Source organism: Thamnophis elegans, chromosome 1 (assembly GCF_009769535.1).
Source record: "Thamnophis elegans isolate rThaEle1 chromosome 1, rThaEle1.pri, whole genome shotgun sequence".
Classification (NCBI taxonomy): domain Eukaryota; kingdom Metazoa; phylum Chordata; class Lepidosauria; order Squamata; family Colubridae; genus Thamnophis; species Thamnophis elegans.
In genome coordinates this window covers 26868857-26891997 of record NC_045541.1, presented here as the reverse complement: position 1 = coordinate 26891997, position 23141 = coordinate 26868857, and the positions used below count along the sequence as shown (strand labels likewise).

Sequence of the window (23141 nt, the reverse complement as noted above, 5' to 3'; positions counted from 1 at the left end):
GACTGTTGTTTGCTTACAGTCTTATTTCTCCATTCCTTAGAATCACCAGATGCTGATAATGCTATGGAGATTGCGACAGCAGAAGAGCATGTTTCTGAAGCTATCTATGATTGTGTTATTTGTGGCCAAAGTGGCCCTTCTACGGAAGAGCGACCAACAGGATTAGTTGTTCTCTTACAAGCTTCTTCAGGTATGGCTTAAAAATCAAACTATTGTGGCACCAACAGATGAATGAGATGAGGAATGCATTTGTTTGAGAATGAGAGGCAAAGGATATACCTCTTTACATGCAGAGAGATACATTATCCAATTTCTCACTTATTAGAGAACAGAAACTTTAGGTTAAATAAAATATGCCAGTGTCTATTTTGAAGAGTACAACATGTACTAACTTTTCCATTGGGAAATTCCATTTTCCATTGGGAATGAAGTGAAAGGCATTACTATAAACTGTTTGTTAAAATAAAATGTAACTTTTCCTTGATAATAACATTTGCTTGATAATATAATGCCAATACAAGAATTTTTGATTGAACAGTGCCAGTTATTTAGTCAGTTCTGTGACTCTTTTAAGTCACTTAGCCTGCACAGAGAGGATGCACTTTAATTCTGTTTTCTAATACGCTGTAAATATCTTCTATCTTTCTCCCTCTCCTCCCTCCCTCCCTCCCTCCCACTCCCTCTTCCCTTCTCTCTCTCTCTCTCTCTCTCTCTCTTTCTTTCTCTAGTTTTGGGGCAGTGCCGTAATACTACTGAGCCTAAGAAGTTACCAACAACCGAAAAGGAACAAATATATCCTAATGATACTTGTGCAGCAATATATGAAACACGCCTTGCAACTTTACAACAATTCTTTAAAGATGTACGTAGATTTTTGTAGCAGTATAGTGGAAGACTATTCCATTTATTTTTCTTGTAATGAAGTGTATTTAGAACTAATGCTTATGTTATAAAGTTTTGTAAAGATGATTTTGTTGAAGGAAATCTTGTCACACTCCTTTCCTGATTTGGACTCAGTCTGCTTCATTATGTTCTGCTCATATACTGAGTCTATGTTGAGACAAGCCAGTTTGGAAAAAGGTAACTGTGGTCTTAAAGTTAGAGGAACAAACATAAATAACCTGCACCAACCTTCCTTTAATAGATGAATTATCCTTCTTTAATAGATGAAAATGCAAAAAAACTGCAAATGAGCAGGAAGCTCTAGTAATGAAAGTCAAGGAATATATTGAAAAAGAGTACAACTAAATATAAAGACTCAACTAATGGCAGCAATGCAACAAACAGCCTTGGAACTGGTTAGAACAGTATTGACATAGAATGGTGGATAACATCAGCTGTTGGGCTCTGCTGTCAACATTAAAGGAATCAGTTGTCAAGAAATATACAACAGATTTACACTTGATTGGGCAGCCATAAAGGCTATGAACTATAGAATTGGAGAAGGGTCTTCAGAATACAATTGATAGGCAGGAATATAAATAAATGGATCATAGAACAAAACAATCTAGAATTCTCACTTAAGACACAAATGAAAAACTCGTCTATTTTGGATATATTATGCAAAAGCCCAGCCCCTGGAAAAGTTCTATAATGTTTGGTCTAAAGCAACAGACTAAGAGTTCAAGTCCCACCTTGGCTGTAAAAGGCAGCTGTGTGACCATGGGCCAGTCAACTTTCTCTCAGCCCAAATCACCTCACTGGGTTTTTTATTTTGATGTGGGGAAAATAGGAGGAGGAAGGTATGTTGGATATGTTCACTAGGTTGAGTTATTTGTAAAAACAAAGGGGGCATATAAACAAACAAATAAGTAATCACCACCAACAGAATGCATGGACTCAGCTACAGCAGCAGTGAATACACCATTGAGAGATTTAAAATACTAGATTCAGAACAGATTATCTTGAATACTATGGAGAAACAATTCTAAGAGTCAGTATGTCAACATTTACTCAAACTACATTAATTATTTCTGTAATAGAATCTCTTGTGGAATTTCTTCAAAAACTTGAAACTAATCTATGCATTAATATTTATGGGCTCAAATAATGGTGCTTTCTAGAAGATTAGTCACTAAAATAATCATAGCGAGAAAAAATAAATCTATTTTGGTTACCAGAAAAATGTATACCTCTGAAATCCTTTGAATTGTCTGCTGAAATGCTCTGAACAGTAAAAATAAATAAATCCTGTTGCTAATTTCCTTAACAGTACATATAATTATAGTAGTACATATAATTAAAATTATTATGGAAGGTTTCAAGAGATAATTTTAATGAGTTACAAATTTGTTTTAAAAATGTTAAATGAAGGCTTTAGCGTGTGCTATATTCCGAATGCAACCGCTATTAGTCAGTGCATATCATATAATGTTTTCTAGGCTAATTTCTATAGTAATAACAACTCTTACAACCGTAACATGTCTGGGCTTCCTGTGAGGGCATTTATGAGGAGAATTGTTGCTGGATGCTGGGTCTAGGTTGTCGAATCTTTCTAGTCTAGCAGAAGGCAAGATTGTTGAGATTACCCAAGTGACACCAGAAATCGGCAATCATGAGCAGATAACTTTGTGATCAATTTATGAGTTGAATGGCTAGGAATCTGGATTCCATCAAGCTCACTCTCATAATGCAGTCTTTTATGGACATTAAGCTCAACCGAGCCATGTTTGTTAATCACTTTTTTAGATTTCTTTCTTTTTTATTGTACTGGAAAGATTAAGACCTTTCAGACTGGCAAAGTATGAAAAAGAAAAAGAGAAAAAAGGAAAATAAAGAAGTAATATCCCCCTTTAGCCTAGCAAAGACATATCTGTATTTATCAGCTGAAGGACCTTCTCCTTAGGAAGTAAATGTAATTTTAAAAGTTTTGGAAATATGCATTTTTTTTTAAATTGTGCAGCAAAAGGGTGCTTGGAATGTGGAATGTGGGTTTTGGAAATTAACAACCTAATTTGGAATTATAGCTTTGAATTATTAGGAAAAAAATTCCTTGGGAAATGGCAATTGTTTATGATCTTTCTATGATAAGGGAACCTTGTATGTTGGATACTAGAGGGAGCTAGAGGATAAAGAAAAGAACGCAGCAGAAATCTGTAACATAAGTTTTTTTGTCTAAAAAAGTCTTGATAAGATAAACAGATGTACAGAGTATGTTGTAATGAAGTTGCAGAACAAGAATTAGTTGCAACGGATAATTTTCAAATTATTTTGAAGGAAGACTTAAATGTGATAAGCAATGGGAAAGAAATGGAAAAAGATATGGGCACACAAATGGAACTAATGGATAACTTACTCCTTGAAAGAGATGCACAATCATTGAACCAGGAAAGTGGCTTGGATAACTTTTTCTTACTGGAAAAAAAGAGCTCTGTTATTTCTTGAAGAACTTTGTTAGAGACAAAAAAAGGAGAATCTTTACTTACTGGATATACAAAAGAAATCTGTTACACGCTCTGAAAGATTTCTGGCTTTAAAAAAAGAAATGAAAACTAGCTTTGGGACTCATTTTGAAGTTAAAATAAGATTCTTAAAACAAAGGGAAGGAATACAAGGTTGGCTTATTCGAACAAGGCTAAAAGAGTAAAATCATTCTATGTGGTTGCTTTGCTGAACTTTTGTTGACAGAATGATTGACAAAGTGATTACTGAAGAGATGAGTTATAGGGCTGAAGAAAAAATATGTTGTATTTAGAAATGGTGACAAGCTTTTAAAATTGTCTACTAGGCTAAAGGGAGATGTTACTTCTTTATTTTCCTTTTTTCTCTTTTTCATGTTGCTTTGTATTGCACTCTTATTTTTTGCAGTTTGTATTTGTTTTTATTATTTTCATTCATAATACACTTATTTAGTAACTTCAGCAGTGATTTTTAGATTTAACAGTGCCTATGCCACTCTTGCTCATTATTAAAAAATGTGAATATTTTAATGAATTTGTGTCCTATAATTTTAAAGTAATGATTAATCCACATGCATCATTTTAAATGTTATGCTTTACTTTTTAGAGTTCTTGTCTGCAATCAGTATCGATTGGCTGGGAAGGAGGTGTATATGTGCAAACATGTGGCCATACATTACACATAGATTGTCATAAATCCTATATGGAATCGCTACGGGTAAGATAAAATGAAAATTTTCATTTATAATCTTTTATTTATTAAATACATTATTACAAGTTTCCAGTAGATATTGGTGGAACCTCAATGAACTTATAGGAACTTTTAAAATACAAGAAAGGAAATCCACATTTATAAACATTCTACAGTACTTTATCCAATTTATAAACAATATAGATTTCCTAAAAGATTCAGTAGTAATGTTTTGTAATATGAAAGTAAAAAAATACTCTCCACTGTAATTTATCCTCCAATTAATATGGCTAATTGCATTTTTAAAACATTTCTAAAGCTATGTATATGAAACACAAATTGTATATGAAGTTCAATAGGATGGAAAATATTCTTATTCATGCAAATTGTAACTCATTAAAATTAAGAAGAATGTAATGCAGGATAATTTATTTAGCTTGTAACTTGTATAACTTTTGTATAGAAATAATTGCAAACAAACAAACATAGGTAATAAAGCTTAATGTATTGCTGGTTTATTTAGTCCTGATGGTATGCTCTGGGCAAGTAGAAGAATCAGAAGACAAGCTAAATTGTCTCAATGTTCTTTAAAGTTAAGATTTTTTTTAAAAAAAATATGCACAAAGTATGCTGCTTATACAAGTCTTGTCAGCCTACTTTTACCTCATTTTAACAGAGTAATTTACTATAGAGTGTGGGAATGCAGTAAGCATAGTATATCTTGATAATTAAGTTTCAGTCCTGAGTCCTGCATTCTTCAATATTTTTATTAATAAATTAAATGAAGATATGAGGCAATGTTTATTAAATTTCAAAGGCACACGACTTTGGGAAAGATACCTTATATATATCTGGCTTGCTGCTTTTTAAAAATTATATTGGTATAGTGGTTAATTCCAAGTTAATATGAGGCAGCAATGTGTTGAAAATGCTGTTTTAGGTTGCAACAACAGAAGAAGAATTTCCTAGACACACTTTATTATTTCTTTATTAGGCCCAGGGGTGGGTTGCTGCCAGCATTACTGCCCGTTCGGCGCACAATTTTTTTTTGCTATTAATCAGATTATTAATTGTCTATTTCAGATTTTTTAAATTTCAAAGTAAACCTATCATCTTTCAGCAGTCTTCATTTCTTTTACTTTTAATCCCCACTTCCTTTGGAATTGTTAGTTATAAATGTTTCCGAAATTCACTTATTTTGTTGTTTCTTTTAGAATGATCAGGTTCTCCAGGGTTTTGCTGTGGACAAGGGAGAATTTACTTGTCCGCTGTGTAGGCAGTTCGCCAACAGCGTCCTTCCATGTTACCCTGGCAACAATGTAGAACGAAACCTTTGTCAGTGTCATAGTACCAAGAATATGCAGGAGCTCATCAAGGAGGTGGAAGAACTTCAAGAGCAGCTGGGAACTTTCCCAGTAAGCATCATTGTAAGGCAGAAAGATGCTTGTTAATTTGTCTTTCCATCTTCTTTCTCTTTTTTCCCTCATAATTCATCACCTGTTTGGTAAAATTAAAAAAGTCGAACATTGTTTACCATTTTCTCCATTAAATGTAAACATTTCAGGAAAATTAATTTCAAAAAGATAAATTCAATTATATCACCTTTAAAATAAAGTTATGATTATCTCAGCATTTTGCTGTTGAATTTTAATATAAGTAAATATTGATTATTAAATCCATGCTTTCCAGGTCCTTTCTCTAGGACTAAATCATATTTCAAGAAATGTAATAGTGTAAAAATGACTACATTTATGACTGAAAGCTATTTAAAATCTTCTAGTTTAGAATATTTATCTTTATGGATTATTCATTTTATCATAACTTTTATTCGTAGTTTTATATTTTGAAGCTTTATAATGACATTTAAAAATATACTTTCATTTATAAGCTTTAGGCTCCAATTAATCCAAATCTACTGGAAATAAATTACAGTTACATATTTTTGAGCAGCTATTACAATACTGATTAATATGGTCTGACTTTTTAGTTTTTTCTATTCCTTTTTACTTCATACTGCTTAGTTTTTAAAACAATATAGCCTATTTTTATATTTAAGTGAAGTTTGTTTTATATTCTATCATTTGTACTGATTTCAAAAACAATAATATAATAAAAATATTAATATATATTTAATCTTAATGAAAGCCTAGCATGTTGAAAGTGTTTGTTTTAAAACATCTCTGTCAATGAACTGCAGCAAATACTTTATTGAATAGCTGAAAGTTTGTTGAACATCTCTATGTTAAGAACATCTCTATGTTAAGATGTAATGTAATGTTATATAGTTCTATTTAATATTTCATTGCCTTATATTTTCAGAACTCATTCTTTGTTTTTTCTGTTATTGCTGTTAGTTTTGCCAAATAAATTCAAGCTCTCTTTTCTTTAACAGTCAGAAACCAATTTAAGTAAAGAAATGGAGTCAGTGATGAAAGATATCAAAAATACTACCCAGAAAAAATACACTGACTACAGCAAGACTCCTGGATCACCAGACAATGATTTTCTTTTCATGTACTCAGTAGCCAGGTGGGTAAAACACTATTTGAAAGATTGCTTCAGTTGCCTTAATGACCAACCCTCAACCTACAAGTTTATGGAATGAGGAAATGTGGGTACAACAATGAATAAACGGGAGTTGATCTTACTAAGCATTTTCCACATAACCTTGGTAAATAAAAACTGAAAACCATTCAGAAGAATTTTATCAGACTGTGTCATGGGCACTCATTCTAATTTATCTTTAGCGATTGATTTTATCCTCATCAAATACTTCATGTAGTTTTTATGATTGTATTGATTTTTGTGAGTGACCCAGTATTCTGGTAAATAAAATGTTTTTAAAAGTTTTAAAATAAAATAAATATGTCTCAAAGGATTCTATTAAACAGCCCTTTGACTTTGGAAAATCTTCACTGGGTAGATACAGTTGCAGGGAAAATAGTATTGTCATCACAATTGCAGTTTGATAATGTTCAATTTTTACAATTACAAATTCTGATTTCCACTAATTCTTATAAAATAACCTGCCCCATGTGTTCAGAATGGATGCTTGGCTACTTTTTTGTAGCTTTTCCTGCCACAATGATTTTTTTTAATGTGACACTGCTAGCAGTGGTGGGTTCCACATAAATGCGTGCAGCGCGCGCATGGGTCTTACCTTCCAGCGACACCTCCGCGACGCTCCAGCTGCTCGGCGGAGCATTGCGCAGGCACTGTATGTGCCGTGCACGGAAGCGCCGAAGAGTTTAAGGACAGGTAAGGCGCTCAGGCAGGCGAGTGGGCCCTCCAGAGCACCATACCGGGTACCCAGTGCTCCGGGCAGGCACCGGTACACCCATACCAGGGCGTACCCTCTGCAACCCACCATTGACTGCTAGGTACTTTGAAAGTCAGTAGAATTACCTCAGGGCATACTTGCACATTGTCTGTGCATGATACATCAGAGTTATTAATGCATGTGAGTATTTCAGGAAGATAGTAACCTTTTCTTGAGTCTTCAAGAAGACAGTAAAGCTATGAAGAACTGTGGTTTTTCTAAGCTGATGAATGGCTGTATACTTTGACCTTTGTAAAAGTAATAAGAACTAAATTTAGTTTAAAGAGTTCTTTGTTATTGTTACTTATTGTACACCAGGATTTTTCTTAAAAGGTTTCAGAAAGTTCTTTTTTAGTGTTATTGGACTTTACAACTTTTAAAGGTCATATATTCCAACCATTTGCAACAAGAAAAAATGAATTCTACAAAACATGTGTTAACAGTGCTGGAATACCAAAAATGAGGTTGTAGTACTTTTAAGTACAGGATAGTTTTCATTATCTGAAAAATATACAGTATCAGTTTATAAGAATGCTTCTAGAAATGTAAAAAGTCCAATGGTTTGTTTACTTGGTGATCCTACTAAAAATGGTGGCTGGTCCCACACATTCAAAATCATTATATAGATGTCACGGATAGTTCTACTGCAGGGGTGTCAAACTCGTGGGCTGCAGGGCGGATGCGTCACACACTGGCCATGTTCATCCACATTTTAGTGAAGGGAAAAAAGTCACAATATGTCACATGACGACAACGTGGTGCCATGAAGTTTGATACTCCTGTTCTACTGTATTGAAAAAAAATCCAGAAATTATGCAAATATGTTGCTTTAGTTAAAGAAGAAAGCTTTTTATTTGGAAGATAAAATGACTGAAGAGGACAGAGAGCAAAATGGACCATCCCAAGCTCTGTGAGGAATCTAGTTAACGTCTAACAGCCATTTCACCACAGCAGAGGGAGTGACAGGAAGTGGGCCCACTCTTACTGGCTCAATTGAGAGAGTACAACCCTGTTTATTTTTATTTTGAAAAAGCTTTATTTTCCTTTCCCCTCCTCACTCATCTCTTTCTGTGCAGTCTTTTTCAAGGACAGGGGCCACCTTTTGTTATTTCTCAAGGATCAATAATGTCTTTCTTTTTTTATAGAACAGTGAGTTATCATTCCTGAAGAGATTTCAGGAAATAAATATTTTAATATTCATCTAGTGATCTAAGGTGTGATTTGCATTTTTTTCCTGTTGACTAATATGAAATCTGTGTCACAGCTTTGCTGTTAAGTTTTTAGAAATTCAGCGAGTGCTGCAAATTGCCTGAAGAGTGGAAAATTCCCTAGTCATGTGGCTGGCCTTATCAGCAGCAACCAGATGGAGCTCAGAGCCCAAACATTTTCACTGTTAAATTGCTTTTTCTCAATGTAAGGAGGATTAAAGCATTCCTTCAAAAAAAAATGGTGACATAAGCTGCAAACTTAGGAATATTATATTTGAAATGCTACTATTTTAGTAACGTGAATATGTTTTAACAAACATTTTGTACAAAAAGAGTTCTTTTCTGACATATGCCACTGGAATTTTTGCAAAATAGTTTATATTCAATGAAATCCTTCCAAGTGCTTTACATTATTTGGATTAGCTATGCTGTATCTCGGGGATGGGCAATCTGGTACCCAGCAAATGTTTCTCGATTTCAGTTACCATCTGCCACTGATTTCTACAACAACTGGAGGACTTAAAATTCCACATTTGTAGGGTACCAAATTGCTTTTATCCTGATAATAGCATTTAGCAATAGCGTTTAGACTTATATACCGCCCCATAGCACTTTACAGCACTCTGGACGGTTTACAGTGTCGAAGCATTATTTACATATTTTCCCAAACAATCTGGATCCTCATTTTACCAACCTTGGAAGAATGGAAGGCTGAGTCCAGTTTGAGCCTCATCGAACTCCAGCCTGTGGAGCAGAGTCTGCCTGCAATACTACATTCTGACCACTTTAACCACTGAGCCATCAGGGCTCTCTTTACTCTGATGCAGGGTAAAGCAGCAGTTTTGTAGTTGCCTTTTTAAACCCCCCCCCCCCCCCCCAATCAAGAGCTGTAGGAAGCTGGGCAGTCATTTAATGATATAAGTGGATGGTGAGATGATGATCTTTATGGCTGCACAAAAGAGAGACTGGAAGAATTTGTGCAGCTTCAGGAGAAAATTAACTTGCCTTGACAGTTTAGTATGCCATGCATACTCTGTCATGTTCTTGTTTCCTTTCATTTGGGGTGGGGTGGGGGAGTTTTACAAATCAATTGGACTATTTTTGTTAGAGCTTGTAAATAATTAAAATAAGGCTATTCCCCTTCTATTTATTCAGGACAAACTTAGAACTTGAACTGGTTCACCGGGGAGGCAACCTGTGCCTAGGGGGTGCAAGCACAGCTGGAAAGAGATCCTGTTTACGTATGTATCTCTAGATTCTATATAATTTAGCTAGTTTTATCTAAGTTATTCTTACTAGAGTCAACTTAAAATAATTCGAGCAACCTTTGTAGAGTTTGATTGTGTTTTTTATCCATTAGTTGTTTAATTGTTTAGACTTTTAGTTTCTTTGTCCTCAAGAAAGTGGTCTCTGTACAAGTCAAGAACATTGCTGAATATAAATTGCACATCAAATTTCCACCCCGAAATAATCCTTAATGGAAACACTCCTTGAATTACTGATCAAGAAAACGAGATGATTTTTGTTTGCCAGGTATTATTTGATCTCCAACCTGACTTTGAAATTGCTTTCTGTTGGATAAGGAGAGGACAGAACTCTAGCTGGCTGACTCATCAATACATGGATAAAAAACTTCCTTTAATTACCTACTTTTAAAAAATGTATCACTCTCAATCTCCCTTTTTAGCTTTTTCCTAACTGAACTTCACTTTTTTTGAAAGAGAAAAATCCACATTTTGATGCCTTGTCACAGTCACATGGCCCTGACAGTCATATTTATGTTTCCCTTAATATGATAGTTAAGAGAAACAAATTTCTCTTCAACAGAATTACATACATAAACATTGTGCTGAAGTTTGTTGGGAAAGGGTAGAAAAATCTTGCCACAGTATTGTTTATCTAATATTAGTCAACGTTTTGACTGATGAACCCAAGCAAATCAGAACCCTGAGAATTGAGTCCACCTTAAAGGACTTCTTTATTGAGTACATCATATCGGCACATGTTAAAGGAAAATCAACTCTAAATAGCTCCTATGGTTTCAGTATAATTAAAATAAAAAATAAACCCATCCCCAAGTGTCACAGGTCACGTTGGCCAATTAGGACAAGGCTAGCTCTCCAGGTAGTCCTTCCCCAACCTTATCCGTTACCGGCGGAGATGACCTTGGTTCTCACGAGAAAGCACTCTGTTGTGTCTAGTAAGCTATTCTAACCTCCTTCCCCTTCTGTGTGGCAACTGAGGAATAGTAAGATGGGTTCTTCCAGGTTCAATTCGATGTTGACTATATAATTTTAATAAACATACTAAGAGTCTAAAATGAAAATGAAAATTGTGGGAAAAGGGAAAGAGAGAAGTGAAGGACAAAGTGGAAAAAAGCATTAACTTTTCAGTTCAGTAGAAGGAACATATTACATTACAGCCTTTTTATTTCACATATACTAGACATTTTGCTAACAAAAAAAGTGTCTAATCAGTAAATCACAAAGTCACAATTTCTTTTTTTTTCTATCTTAAGTGCAAAATCCAGAAGTGATTTCCAGATAGTTAGATATATTCTTGTTGATTAAAGCCATTAATTTGACCATCTCTGCTTGTTCTATCATTCTTTCATTGTGGGAGTTAATGTTTCTTTTCATTTTTGCACATAAAACATTCCCGCTGTGGTCAACATATCTAACAACAAAGTTCCAATTGTTTTTAGGTTCTTTTTTCATTAACTCTAGAAGAATAGTCTTTTGTTTAATTTATATATTTATATTAAGAATTTTCTATATTAAAATATGAATCTTACCCTAGTTTTTCTTTACTTTGTCACAAGACCACCAACGTTAATAGAACATTCCTTCTACGGAGGAGCGGGCCTCCTCCGTATTCCATCCGCCAGTCAGTGCCGACTGGCGACCACCCGGAGGAGAGCCTTCTCAGTTGCTGCTCCGACGCTATGGAACAATCTCCCCGTGGAGATTCGTACCCTGACCACAGTCCAGGCCTTCCGTACAGCACTCAAGATCTGGCTAGCCCGTCAGGCCTGGGGATAAATTTTATTGCCCCTCCCGAATGCTGAGTGAATGTTGTGTTTTAGTACTTTTTAGTTATCTCACATTTTTTTTTCTCTGTAATTTGTCTTTCACCCCCTTTCCCTTACTATTGTAAGCCGCCCTGAGTCCCCTCAGGGAAAAGGGCGGCCTATAAATGCTAAATAAATACGAAATACGAAATATATGCCTACATTTCCAACAAACATTTGAAGTACCTTTATAAATCTTTGACAATTTATTAGGTGTTAAATATCAACTGTACATTTTATAGAAAAATTATTTTAAATTCTAGTTCAATGTAAATTTTAAACTCTTCATCCACCTGTGTTTCCATTGTTACAGCATTATGTCCAAAATTCTTTGCCCATTGAATCATGCATTGCTTTACATATTTGTCCTCCAAATTCAATTTCAATAACAGATTATAAACCTTGGTAATAACCTGTTTATAATTACCACATAATACAATTTCAAATTCGTTTTTTGCAAGGTCAAACCCATAACATTTTGGCTACTTTAATTCTTTCAGTTGTATGTATGTAAACCAATGATAGACACACCCTTCTAATTAACTCCAACTCTTTTTTATATTAAAGAGTAGTTCCACCTTGATTAAAAATTATTCTCTAACCACCAGCCTAGGTTTGCCATCATTTCTTTTCTGTAAAAACTTCCTGAGATGACACCCAAAGAGGTACCCAAAGAGGGAATCCTGTTTTATATTTATTCCATAACCTTAGGATGGCATGCCTAACAAAATGATTCTTAAAGTCAACATTCAACTTAACCTTGTCAACCATAAGTAGGTGTGCCATCCAAATCTTAATTCATGCCCCTCTAACCCCAGTAGTCTTTTGTTTTGGAGAATCACCCACTTTTTCATCCAGATGAAGTAGCAAGCATCAAAGTACAATTTCAAATCTTGTAACCTAAACCATCTCTTTCTTTGGCATCTTGCAATGATTTGTATCTAATTCTCTGTTTTTTCCCTTGACATATGAATTTAGAAATATCATTTTTGCCATTGTTTAAATGGGATGTCAGTTATCAATATTAGTAAAGTCTGAAATAAAAATACTATTTTTGGTAAAACATCTTAATTACAGAGATTTTACCAAATAGGTATAATTGCAAATTATCCCATTTTGATATGTCTTTTTCATTTCATATAGGTACAAAATTGTTTTGCAACAGTTTGAAGTTTAAAGATACTTATTAATTAATTTAATTAATGGGTTATAAATCAGCAGGCTGTAGCTCTCATATATTCACAATGAGTCCATAATGTGGACATTTTTCTTAGTTATTTTCGAAGACTACTGAGATTCATGAATGATTTACAATTATTTTAAACAAGTCCTCAGTTCCTGTAGTGTTTATACTAGCTGGCATTCTAAAGCTGATCATGGCATCATCTGCCCATTTCAGAGAAGCCATGTAGAAACCATATCCCACATTCTAATCACAAGCTATACTAGAATACTAGACTTTATTCTATGCTAGAATAAATTACCAATTTAACATGGTCTGGTATCACCTGGATCAGGTCAATAGTTGTCATGAAATCTTAAGCTAACCCCAATGTTTTAGTAGATTTTGCAGCGAGCAGGAAATAGAGGGGTTCTTTACAACTCTTTGATTCTATGACTTAATAGCCATCATTGACTTCAGCTAGCTCAGGAAGGAAGCTGTGTGACTTCCAAATATCCAGAGGTCCTAGGTGGGCCAAAATATGGAGTCAAAATTGGCCAACTGACTGATATAATACTTTGTCAGTGAGTATTGTATTTGTGGGGATTGTTTTGTTTTTCTTTAGAATCAAAGCAGAATCTTTAATTCTTTAAAGTTAAATATTTAAAACAGAAACATCTATAAAGGATCTCTTGGTTTTATTCTCGTTACCAAATTCTTCCCTGGTTTGAAATTCTGCAGTTTTTTAATAAATATATGAGGTAAGGTGACTACGGATCATGAGGAAAACTATAAATACAGAAACATTTTCATAATACTAGTAATTTATATTAACTTTGAGTCACAACTAGGAGAGATTATTTCTCTTTTTTGTCTGTACAAGGTCAAAACTTTGATCCAGGATTATATCATGGATAATATATTTTGCCAGTTCTTTTGATTGGAACAACTATTTTCACCGTCATTCTATCTTCCTGGGCTAAATTGCACCCTGGAAGGAAGATATATAATCAAGATTTGTGCTTAACCATATAACCCAGACTCCAGATTTATGCCATTTTGTGTATTTGGCAATCAGCCATCAGAGACTTATATAGGCCTTAAGTATTGGACCCAGTTTCCTGAAATGCAAAATCTATTAATTGTTTTGGATCTCACAAAGCATGAGAAAACATAGAATTTAACTAAAAAGCCATGTGTGCTCATTAACTGACATTTTAACGTAATGTGTTGTAATTCAGAATATAATTCATGTCATTCCTTGGCCATTGGTCATAGTGGCTATTGGCACTGGTCATTATAGTCCAAAATATCTGGAAAGGGCTGTAAAAGGAAGTCACATTTAAAATGCTTTATTGAAATAACATTAATAACATGATTAATGAATCTGAGGTATCTTAAACAGTTCTAATACTTCAGATGTAATAGTTCTAAAATTGATAATGTCTAATCTTTTTGCATCTCGATTAAAGGAAGGAGAACACAGACACATATTCAGCTTGTTGGTTTACCTAAATAACAGCATAATACTTTTGGTTCGTCAGCAATAAAAGAAATTGCTAAAACTTTGCAAAACGGCTACATATGTTAATATAGAATCTATTTTGCTTTTTTATTTTTTGTAGCCTGCCCTTCCATTGTATTGCTGCCCCCCAAACACCATCCAAAAGACCAAGCGTGGCCATTAGGTCAAAAATAGTATATGTCTTGGGCGGGGTGGGGGAGTAGGAGGTTTTGACACATCACTATCAACAGCAAATTTAGTTTTGTCCTGTCTCCATCTTTCACTTGAGGAATACAGCTCTCAGCATACTCCTCAAAATCAAGTGTAGCGCTTTGCTTGAGAAATACAGAAGACCTTCATACATGGAATCATGATAGCTCTTCAGTCACAGGGATGTTCTTTCTAAAGGGTGTCACACAACCACTCTATTACCATTGCATCCAAATTAGGCTAATTTCCTTGCATTGTTTTCTCATTTCCTACTTACTCAAGGCACAGCCTGCCCAGAGGTTTTTCAAAGATAATGCAGGATGTCATTGGGATTTAAAAAAAAACTAGCACTTTGCTAAAAAGTCTCTATAGTAACTGTTTACCTCTCAGTATACTTGACATAAGTAACTGAATGATTAGAAGCCCTAATTCTGATTTGGCAGATTCACCCCATCTTCTGCTAAGAGTTAAAAAGGTTTATAGTGCATTTATGTTTAGATCAATAAGAAGCACTACATGCAATTTATTGATATTTAGATGATGTTGTTCTCTAGTGCAATTAAAACTCTTGTACCTTTTTATTCCCCCACATCCCTCAGTCTTTCCTTGGATATTGATTAATGAAGTGTCTGTCTTGTGTCTGAACACAGTGTTCTGCGTCAATCATACAACTGCAACATTTGTTGATTAGATACAGAATATGATGTTCCAGGTGAAGTCTTCTAGCAGCAGGTGTCTTTGAAGATGTAGGAGCAAATAGGTCAAGTGTTGTTTTAGCAGATGTAAGAGGACAGCTGTGTGTTGGGAAGTAAAATTAGGAATGATTAATGCAACTACTGATGCTGAGACAGTATGAAAAGGACAGTGAGCTAAATGTCAGTCTGAATGGTTCTATATAAAGCTTAACCCTGGAGGCATAGTTGAGATTCGGAACACAGCATACCATATTTTCAGTATTCTCAGAGAAACAAGAAAAAGAGAAGACGTTGGTTCTGAAGGAGCAGAAGCACTACCTGGAGATATTTCTGGACTCATCTTTCTTTTTGAATGCTTAAATGGTGGCTGTGGCTAAGGAGTGTCCTTTATCAGCTTCAGCATCTTTCTTAGATCAACCAGATTTTTAATCATTGATACCAGAGGTGGTATTCAGCTGGTTCTGACCAGTTCTGGAGAACTGGTAGAGGAAATTTTGAGTAGTTTGGAGAACTGGTAAATACCACCTCTGACTGGCCCCACCCCCATCTATTCTCTGCCTCCCGAGTCCCAGTTGATCGAGAGAGAATGGGGATTTTACAGTATCCTTCCCCTGCCATGCCCACCAAACCACGCCCACAGAACCATAGTAAAAAAAATTGAATCCCACCACTGATTGATATAATCATATAAGCTGGTTTTGAATACATTTCAGCTTGATGGAAATTGTTGACAACCAATATTGACTGTGGAACTCTTTCTGTAGGTAAATTAAGGTAACATCCCTTTTGAGTCTAATGTTGCCCATGAAATAACCAGATGTCAGGCTTGACTTGAAGAAGACTTTATTTTTTGAGTTAGTATGGGTTTTACACTGTATTATATTTGTATATTTTAGGGTTTTACCTCTTTTGGGATTAATGTAATATTGGATAATAGCGAATAATTAAACTTTGTAGGAAGGATTGCAAAGTCAGAGTTGGTTTTTTTAAAATTTTGTCTGTCTAGCTACCTGATTAGAGCTTCATTTATAAGTATGAAAGAAGATGAAAGAATAAAAGAATAAATTAATTATATTTAAAGGATAAAAACAGTCTACAGAAGCCAAATTATAAACATTTAAATTTTAAAAAGAGTTTCCTTTTTGAAATTAAATAAATAAATAAAGTTTCTAATTTGTTCTCTGTTTTAATTTTGCTAAGTGGTGCCGCATCCATTTTTAAAAGTTTAAACATTGAAGTATGGAAAATCTATTTCTTGTTACATAAGACAGTGTGTTTAGGTTGGAGTCAAACAACTTTTTTCAACTTTTAAGCCTCCATAATTCCATTTTAATCACTTTTTGCAATCGCTCAAAGCTTATATTATTAGGTCAAAGCTGATAATAGGTAAAGCTGTGCTTGTCTCATGCTAATCTCAACTCCCTTGAAAAACATTGTAAAGTCTGTTGCCCAAAGCTACAATCCTTCAAGTAAGAGAGTGTTATTGAATTAGTTTTACATTAAGTAACATAATTAAGACCACCCTGTAAATACCACCATATGCATGAGCCCCAAAACCATATCAGCTCATCCTAAGTAACACCCTAATACTATTATTGTGCTGTTGCTGGTGTCTGAAATTCAAAGAGACCAAAATGTTGTTATTTCTGCCCTAGATAAAACTTGACATTAATTAAGCAGCATTGTCTTGTGTTGCATAAAATCTGCATGGATGCCCATTATCTAATCTTAATAGAAAAGGGATGGGAAGAAGAGAATTAAGAGTAAGAAGTGGATTATTTACAAGGATTCTGTTATATGTGACATTTAGAATTAATACTGACCAAAAATACTAGATCGTTTTTGCTCATTTATATGGTGTTATCTGGACTTCTTAATTGGATTTATTGGTCGCTATATTTATCATATTTGGATTTATTGGTCGCTATATTTATCATATTTGTCGCCGTTTTGTTCCACTTTGTAGAAATGCTATGGAGTTTTTCAAGGTACACCTTAACAGCTTTCAGGATTCTCCTAAAAACAATTTGTTCAGCGTCCATTTTAAGTTATAATTGGGCTGAATGAAAGCCCCTAGTATAGGTAAAGGATTCCCTGCAGATTTCTAGTCGTTGCTGCCTATATGGGGTAGTGCTCATCTCTGTTTTAAAGCCACTGAGCCAGTGCTGTACGAAAACATTTCACAGTCATGTGACCAGTATAACATCACAGAGTGCTGTACCTATTTATCTACTCACATTTGCATGCTTTCGCACTGCTTGGTTAGCAGGAGGTAAGGCATGGATGGAAGCTCATTCCGTCACATGGCACTCAGGTCTCCAACCTGGGCTGCCAGCTTTCTAGCTGACAAGCCTGGGGGGTGGGTGCAAGTTATATGTTAGTATAGATCAGGGGTGGGTTGCTGCCAGTGTTACTGCCAGTTCGCAACCTGCACGTAATGTGTGTCAAAGATCAAAGATCACTTAGCTTTCAATATCCTGTGGTATATTCATGTAAAATTAGCACAATTTAGCGACGTGGACACTGTTAAATTCCATCTAGCTGACTAGAAGTGCTAATGCTAATGGCTTAGTAAAAAGTATAGATGCTTTTTTTTAGAATTGCAAATTCAGTACTTTTAAAGAGAAAGAAGGCACATTTTTTGCCCTTTTTCTTTAGTACCATGTTCCCATTAGGGGGCAATGTTTGCCTTTTTTCCTCTCTTTGGTAAAAAAAATAATGAAATTACATATTGTATGAATCAGTGTTTTTTAAATTTTGATTATATTATATATTTTCTTTATAATGATAATTATATATATATGAATTCTAGGCGAAGCTAATTTGGTACTAATATTCTAATCTGAGCAGAATTTGCTATATATCACAAGCAGATGTCAGACCCGGTCTCACTTGCAACTTTTTTTTGGTGTCTTATGCTGCTTAGGAGTCATGTAAAACTGAATATAGGTTTATTCTGAACCAGTATGTAAGTGCATGAAGTCCAAAATTTGAAGTGCAACCATAAGATAACTGTCTGATGGAATTCTATGCATTTGTGTTTAAAAATCAGTGCCTTTGGGTTTTACGAGGTGTTCCACCAATAAGTAATTAAGGTTTCAACCTTAATATTAAGTTGCAGATAATTTTAAGAAAACGTAAATGCAATTTGTACAGGGAAATGAATGAATTTAATTTATGTGTGTGTATTCTTTATCTATAACAGTCTGGTTTTCTTCGGTAGTGGTATTGAGAGTAGCATATTTTACCTTGAAACAAATCAATATGTTGTGTGCAACAATGCAATGTTTGTTTGGAATAATAGCAATAGCACTTAGACTTATATATCACTTCACAGTGCTTTCCAGCCCTCCCTAAGCGATTTTACAGAGTCAGCCTATTGCCCCCAACAATCTGGGTCTTCATTTTACTGACCTTGAAAGGATGGAAGGCTGAGTCAACCTTGAGCCTGCTCAGATTCGACCTGCCAAATTGCAGGCAGGTGGCAGTTAGCAGAAGTGCTCTGTAGTACTACATTCTAACCACTGCGCTACCACCGCTCTCACAATTATTGCAGAAGTAGAAGTGACCCTGATCCTTATTCCCCTTTGTAATGAAAACAGATATCAATCAAATATATAAATGAGTTATATTGTAAGTTATTTGTACTAGCTATGGATGGTGTTGAGTGAACAAACAAGGTCTCATAAGAAGTTTCCAGTCATATGCTAGAATTTCTGTACCGTTCCTGCAAATCATAATATGTTAGCTTGTTAGAAAAAACAGAGACAAAAATTGCTGGGAATTTATGTCTATAAAATCGTAGTATCAAGTAGCCAGAGAAAAGATGCCTGAGTCTGTGGTTATGCCAAACTGTGCAATTGAACCAATACAGAGAGGCATATGTAATTGTTCCCCATCCGGTGACAGTTTCGTGACTGGAAAACTGAAGCAGGCTGTTTTCCAGAGATTTGAAGAACCTTTTAGAACAGGGGTCTCCAACCTTGGCAACTTTAAGCCTGGCAGACTTCAACTCCCAGAATTCCCCAGCCAGATGTGCTGACTGGAGAATTCTGGGAGTTGAAGTCTTCCAGGCTTAGAGTTGCCAAGGTTAGAGAGCCCTGCTTTTGAACTCTGTGGGAGGTGGCAACAAGGTTCTGTAGAAGAAAGAGCATCAGCAAAAACAGCAATCCTTCCCTTTTGCCTTTCACATGGATGGACTTCTAGGTCTAATACTCTCCCTTCCCTCCCCCCATAAAAATACTGTGTTATGTTCTACAGCTACAACCATTACCATTTCCAAAGGAGAGTTTTTTTTAGCCTGGGTGGGTGGGGTCATTGCTTATATAACCGTATACAAGCCAAAGAACAAAGGAATGAATGTTCACTAAACATCTCTTGACAGTTTGAATGGGAGCTCATTTTGTCCTAATTCACTGCTGCTGATTCAGAAAACAGGTGATAGCACTTAGTTCCAATGTCATCCATGCCTACAATTATTTGGCAAACCAAGAAGTTAATTACAGCCTTCAAGCTCTACATGAAGCAGCTGACTTCAGCAGGAGCTGGTTTTGGCCTCCCAAGTGTCTATGAATAATTGTCTATTTGTAGAAAATAAATTAATTCCTTCTGTGATTTATATTTATACGTGGCATTTTTAAGAGCCTCTACAAGTGATAGGGACACAAGGCTAGAAACCGGGATAATAAATAAAATAAAGAGAAAATAGAAATACATTTTTTGGATGGGACAAAAAAGTAAATAAATAGGAGCGCCTCTATACTGATACCAACTAAAAATACATTGCACTATTTTGAAAGAAACAATCTAGTAAAATGCATATGATCCCTTGGCTGGAATATATTAAAATTGAATCAAAATATACAGGTAGTCCTCAATTTACACCCACAATTGCGCCCAAAATTTATGTTGGTAAGAGAAATTTGTTAAGTGAGTTTTCTCCCATTTTACAACTTTTTTTTTGCCACATTTGTTAAGTGAATTACTGCAGTTGTTAAATTAGTAATACACTTAAGTGAAACGTCATTGAGTTGGCTTGTCAGAAGGTTGCAAAAAGTGATCACATGACCTCGGGATACTGCAACCGTCATAGATATGAACCAGTTGTCAAGCATCCGAATGTAAATCCTGTGACCATGGGAATGCTAATGGTCATGAGTGTGAAAAATGGTCCTGCCTCACTTTTTACAGTACCGTTGGAACTTTGAACTAAACAAACTGTTGTAAGCTGAGGACTGCCTGTGCATGGGAATATAAGGAAAAAAATTGATAATGGTTCATGGGATTCCCATCTATGTAGTAATTTTGTTTACATCTATATTTGAATGAGAAATAGAATAGAAATAGAAAGTATTGTTATTTCCCTGCGTTCATTTTGTGTAATTTTGTTCATTTTGCCTAGATCTGTAGATCCAAACAAAAAATAAACCTCAAATATCCTGTTTCATTTAGCTCCTCTTGGAATTCTTTATTCCGGACAGGGAATAAAATGGGGGCTTTGGTTGCATAAAAGTTACCAGATTATCTAGACTTGCCTGTGGGCACAGCTGGACTATATTCTAAATGTCAGAATAAATAGTAGTAAGGATTTTGGCTGATTTGTTTGCACATCCATCCATCGGTATGTAGCAAAAGCATGGATAATAATGATTTGGCTTTTTATGGATGTATAACTAAGTGCAGTACAAACATAGAATTTTTTAAAAGTGCCCTGACATTACAATCAATTATATCATAATGTAAACTAAGTGTGGAAACTGAAATGTCTGTGGCATGTATATTAACTTGGAATATATGAAGAATCAGATAAAAATGTATTGAGTGACTGATTTTGAAGCAACCTTGCAGGGGCCCCTTGAAAAAGAAGCATTTTTAATGTTTTTTAAACCTTCAGTGATTTGGTTCCAAATGTGATCTTGAATGAAGTTTATTCCAAAAAAACAAGTCAAGTGAGGAAAAAGCTCTTTGTTGGGAAGTGGCTGTTCCACAACGAGGTAGTAGCAAAAGACCCTGGACTGATAATAGTGTGCAGGGACGTGAGCCAAACAGCAGGTCTTTTAAATAATTATGTGTGTAATTCATCAACCCTGGTAATTTGTGTTAGTATCTTACTTGAATTTCCAACTAATGCAATGGTTAACAATAAAAAGGTGAAGGCAATGTAGCGAAGGTCAAAAATAAAGTGAATAGCAACATCAAGAATTACAATAAACTCTTGAGTAACCTAGCCCTAAGCTTGCTACATTAATTCAAGCACAAAAAGTAAAGCATGAACTAAAACTAAAAACCCAGTAGTGAGATTCTAATTCTTAAAGCTCCCCCCCCCCCCCCGGAGATAGCAAGAGTATTTTTCAATTTGGATTGGTATGTTCCTCACAAATTGGGTGGGGGGGATCTGTAACTGGCAACCTTGATACAGTTAGAGGAATGATGAGATGAGCAAAGTAAAGTACAATAATTTCTTTAGTCTTATTCAGTGTTCAGTTAAAGGTGATACAGCACATTCAGTCTCAAATCCTGCCTGGGCAGTTGGAGATCAATGCCAATGTCATGTCATCCAAGGCAATGACAGACAAATCACAAAGGTCTAGTATAAGACGCCATAGGACTACTCTCTGTGGGATAAGAGTTACACTAGTATCAAAGAAATAGTGAAATAGAATCATTAAAGAAAGGATGCCTTAGGAGCAGGGGTGGTCTTCTGCTGGTACTGGCGTTGCATGCGCAGTTGCCTGTAAATAGGTCATAAAAATGTCAAAAAAACATGCGGCGACTGGGGAACTGGTTTGGGGGCGTGGCGAGCCTGCTGTCCCTACTGGTTCGGCGACCCAGGCGCAATTTCCACTACCGATTCGCCCGAACCGGTGCGAACCAGTAGCAACCCACCTCTGCTTAGGAGGAACAAATGAAATGTGAATAAGAATGTTTTTAATTATTTTAAATAATTAAATTTAATGATGGAGTTATCCTTCAGCGAATTGTCCTGTGGCGAGTTGGCCACAGCAAATTGTCCCATTCTGAATCTCAAAGTCATTAGCAAAAACGTTGTAGCAGAATTTGATATGTAAAATCAAAGTGCCTAGAGGAAGATTATATAAAGAAAATACGAACCCAAGACTGAGTTCTAAGGAACTCTTGCTATTAATGGGAAAGATTGAGAAATGCAAGCATTCCATGAAACTGAGTATATTTTGTACAGCAATCTCCAACCTTTCCCGCTCGGCAGATTGGCGGAAGTGGCAGCAGGGGGAGGGGGAGGAGATGGTTTCATTTGTATGTGCACACCGCTTTCACAAATTCAGCTTTGTGCATGCTTGTACACCACTTCTGTAGTCTGGTTTCAAACAGGCTGCAGCCCAGCACCGGGCCATGAAGCGGGGGATGGAGACCCCCAATCTTGTAACTAGATCAGATTGAAACCCCTGAAGTGTTCACTTGTAGCACCAAAGAAATTCAGTTGTGGCAGTAGTAGTTCATCGTTTTATCTAGGATTGGAATTAATTTTTTTTTCGTAAATATATATTTTATTCATTTTCACATTCCATTTTACAATCACTTATATACAGGGTATTTGCTATAAGAAAAATAAAAAATAATAATAAAAAAATAAAAAAAATAAAAAAGAAAACACAACTCATCATTCACGACCCCACCTGACACTTCCATCCTCCATACACCCCATCTACCCCCTCCAACTTTCCTTTCCTCCCTCTAACGCTCCCCTCCTACTTCCCTTTCCCCTCAAACCTTCCTTCTCCCCTTACTCCCAACACACCCTCCTTACATTCCCCTTACTCCTTCCTTACTCCTCCCTCCTCTTTCCCTCTACCTCCCTCCTTGGTGTATTCCTTTATTCAAGTATTGTTTATTATAATCTGATAAAAA

At 35.5% G+C, this 23141-nt stretch overlaps 1 protein-coding gene across 1 annotated transcript in view; it reads left to right on the top strand.

Moving 5' to 3' along the window:
- UBR3 (ubiquitin protein ligase E3 component n-recognin 3) overlaps nt 1-23141 on the top strand; it is a 96588-nt gene that overhangs the window by 56754 nt on the left and 16693 nt on the right. Inside the window, 6 exon segments of the mRNA XM_032210208.1 lie at nt 41-190; nt 729-862; nt 4006-4116; nt 5304-5504; nt 6482-6618; nt 9772-9857. Of these exon segments, the coding sequence (XP_032066099.1) occupies nt 41-190; nt 729-862; nt 4006-4116; nt 5304-5504; nt 6482-6618; nt 9772-9857 (819 nt within the window).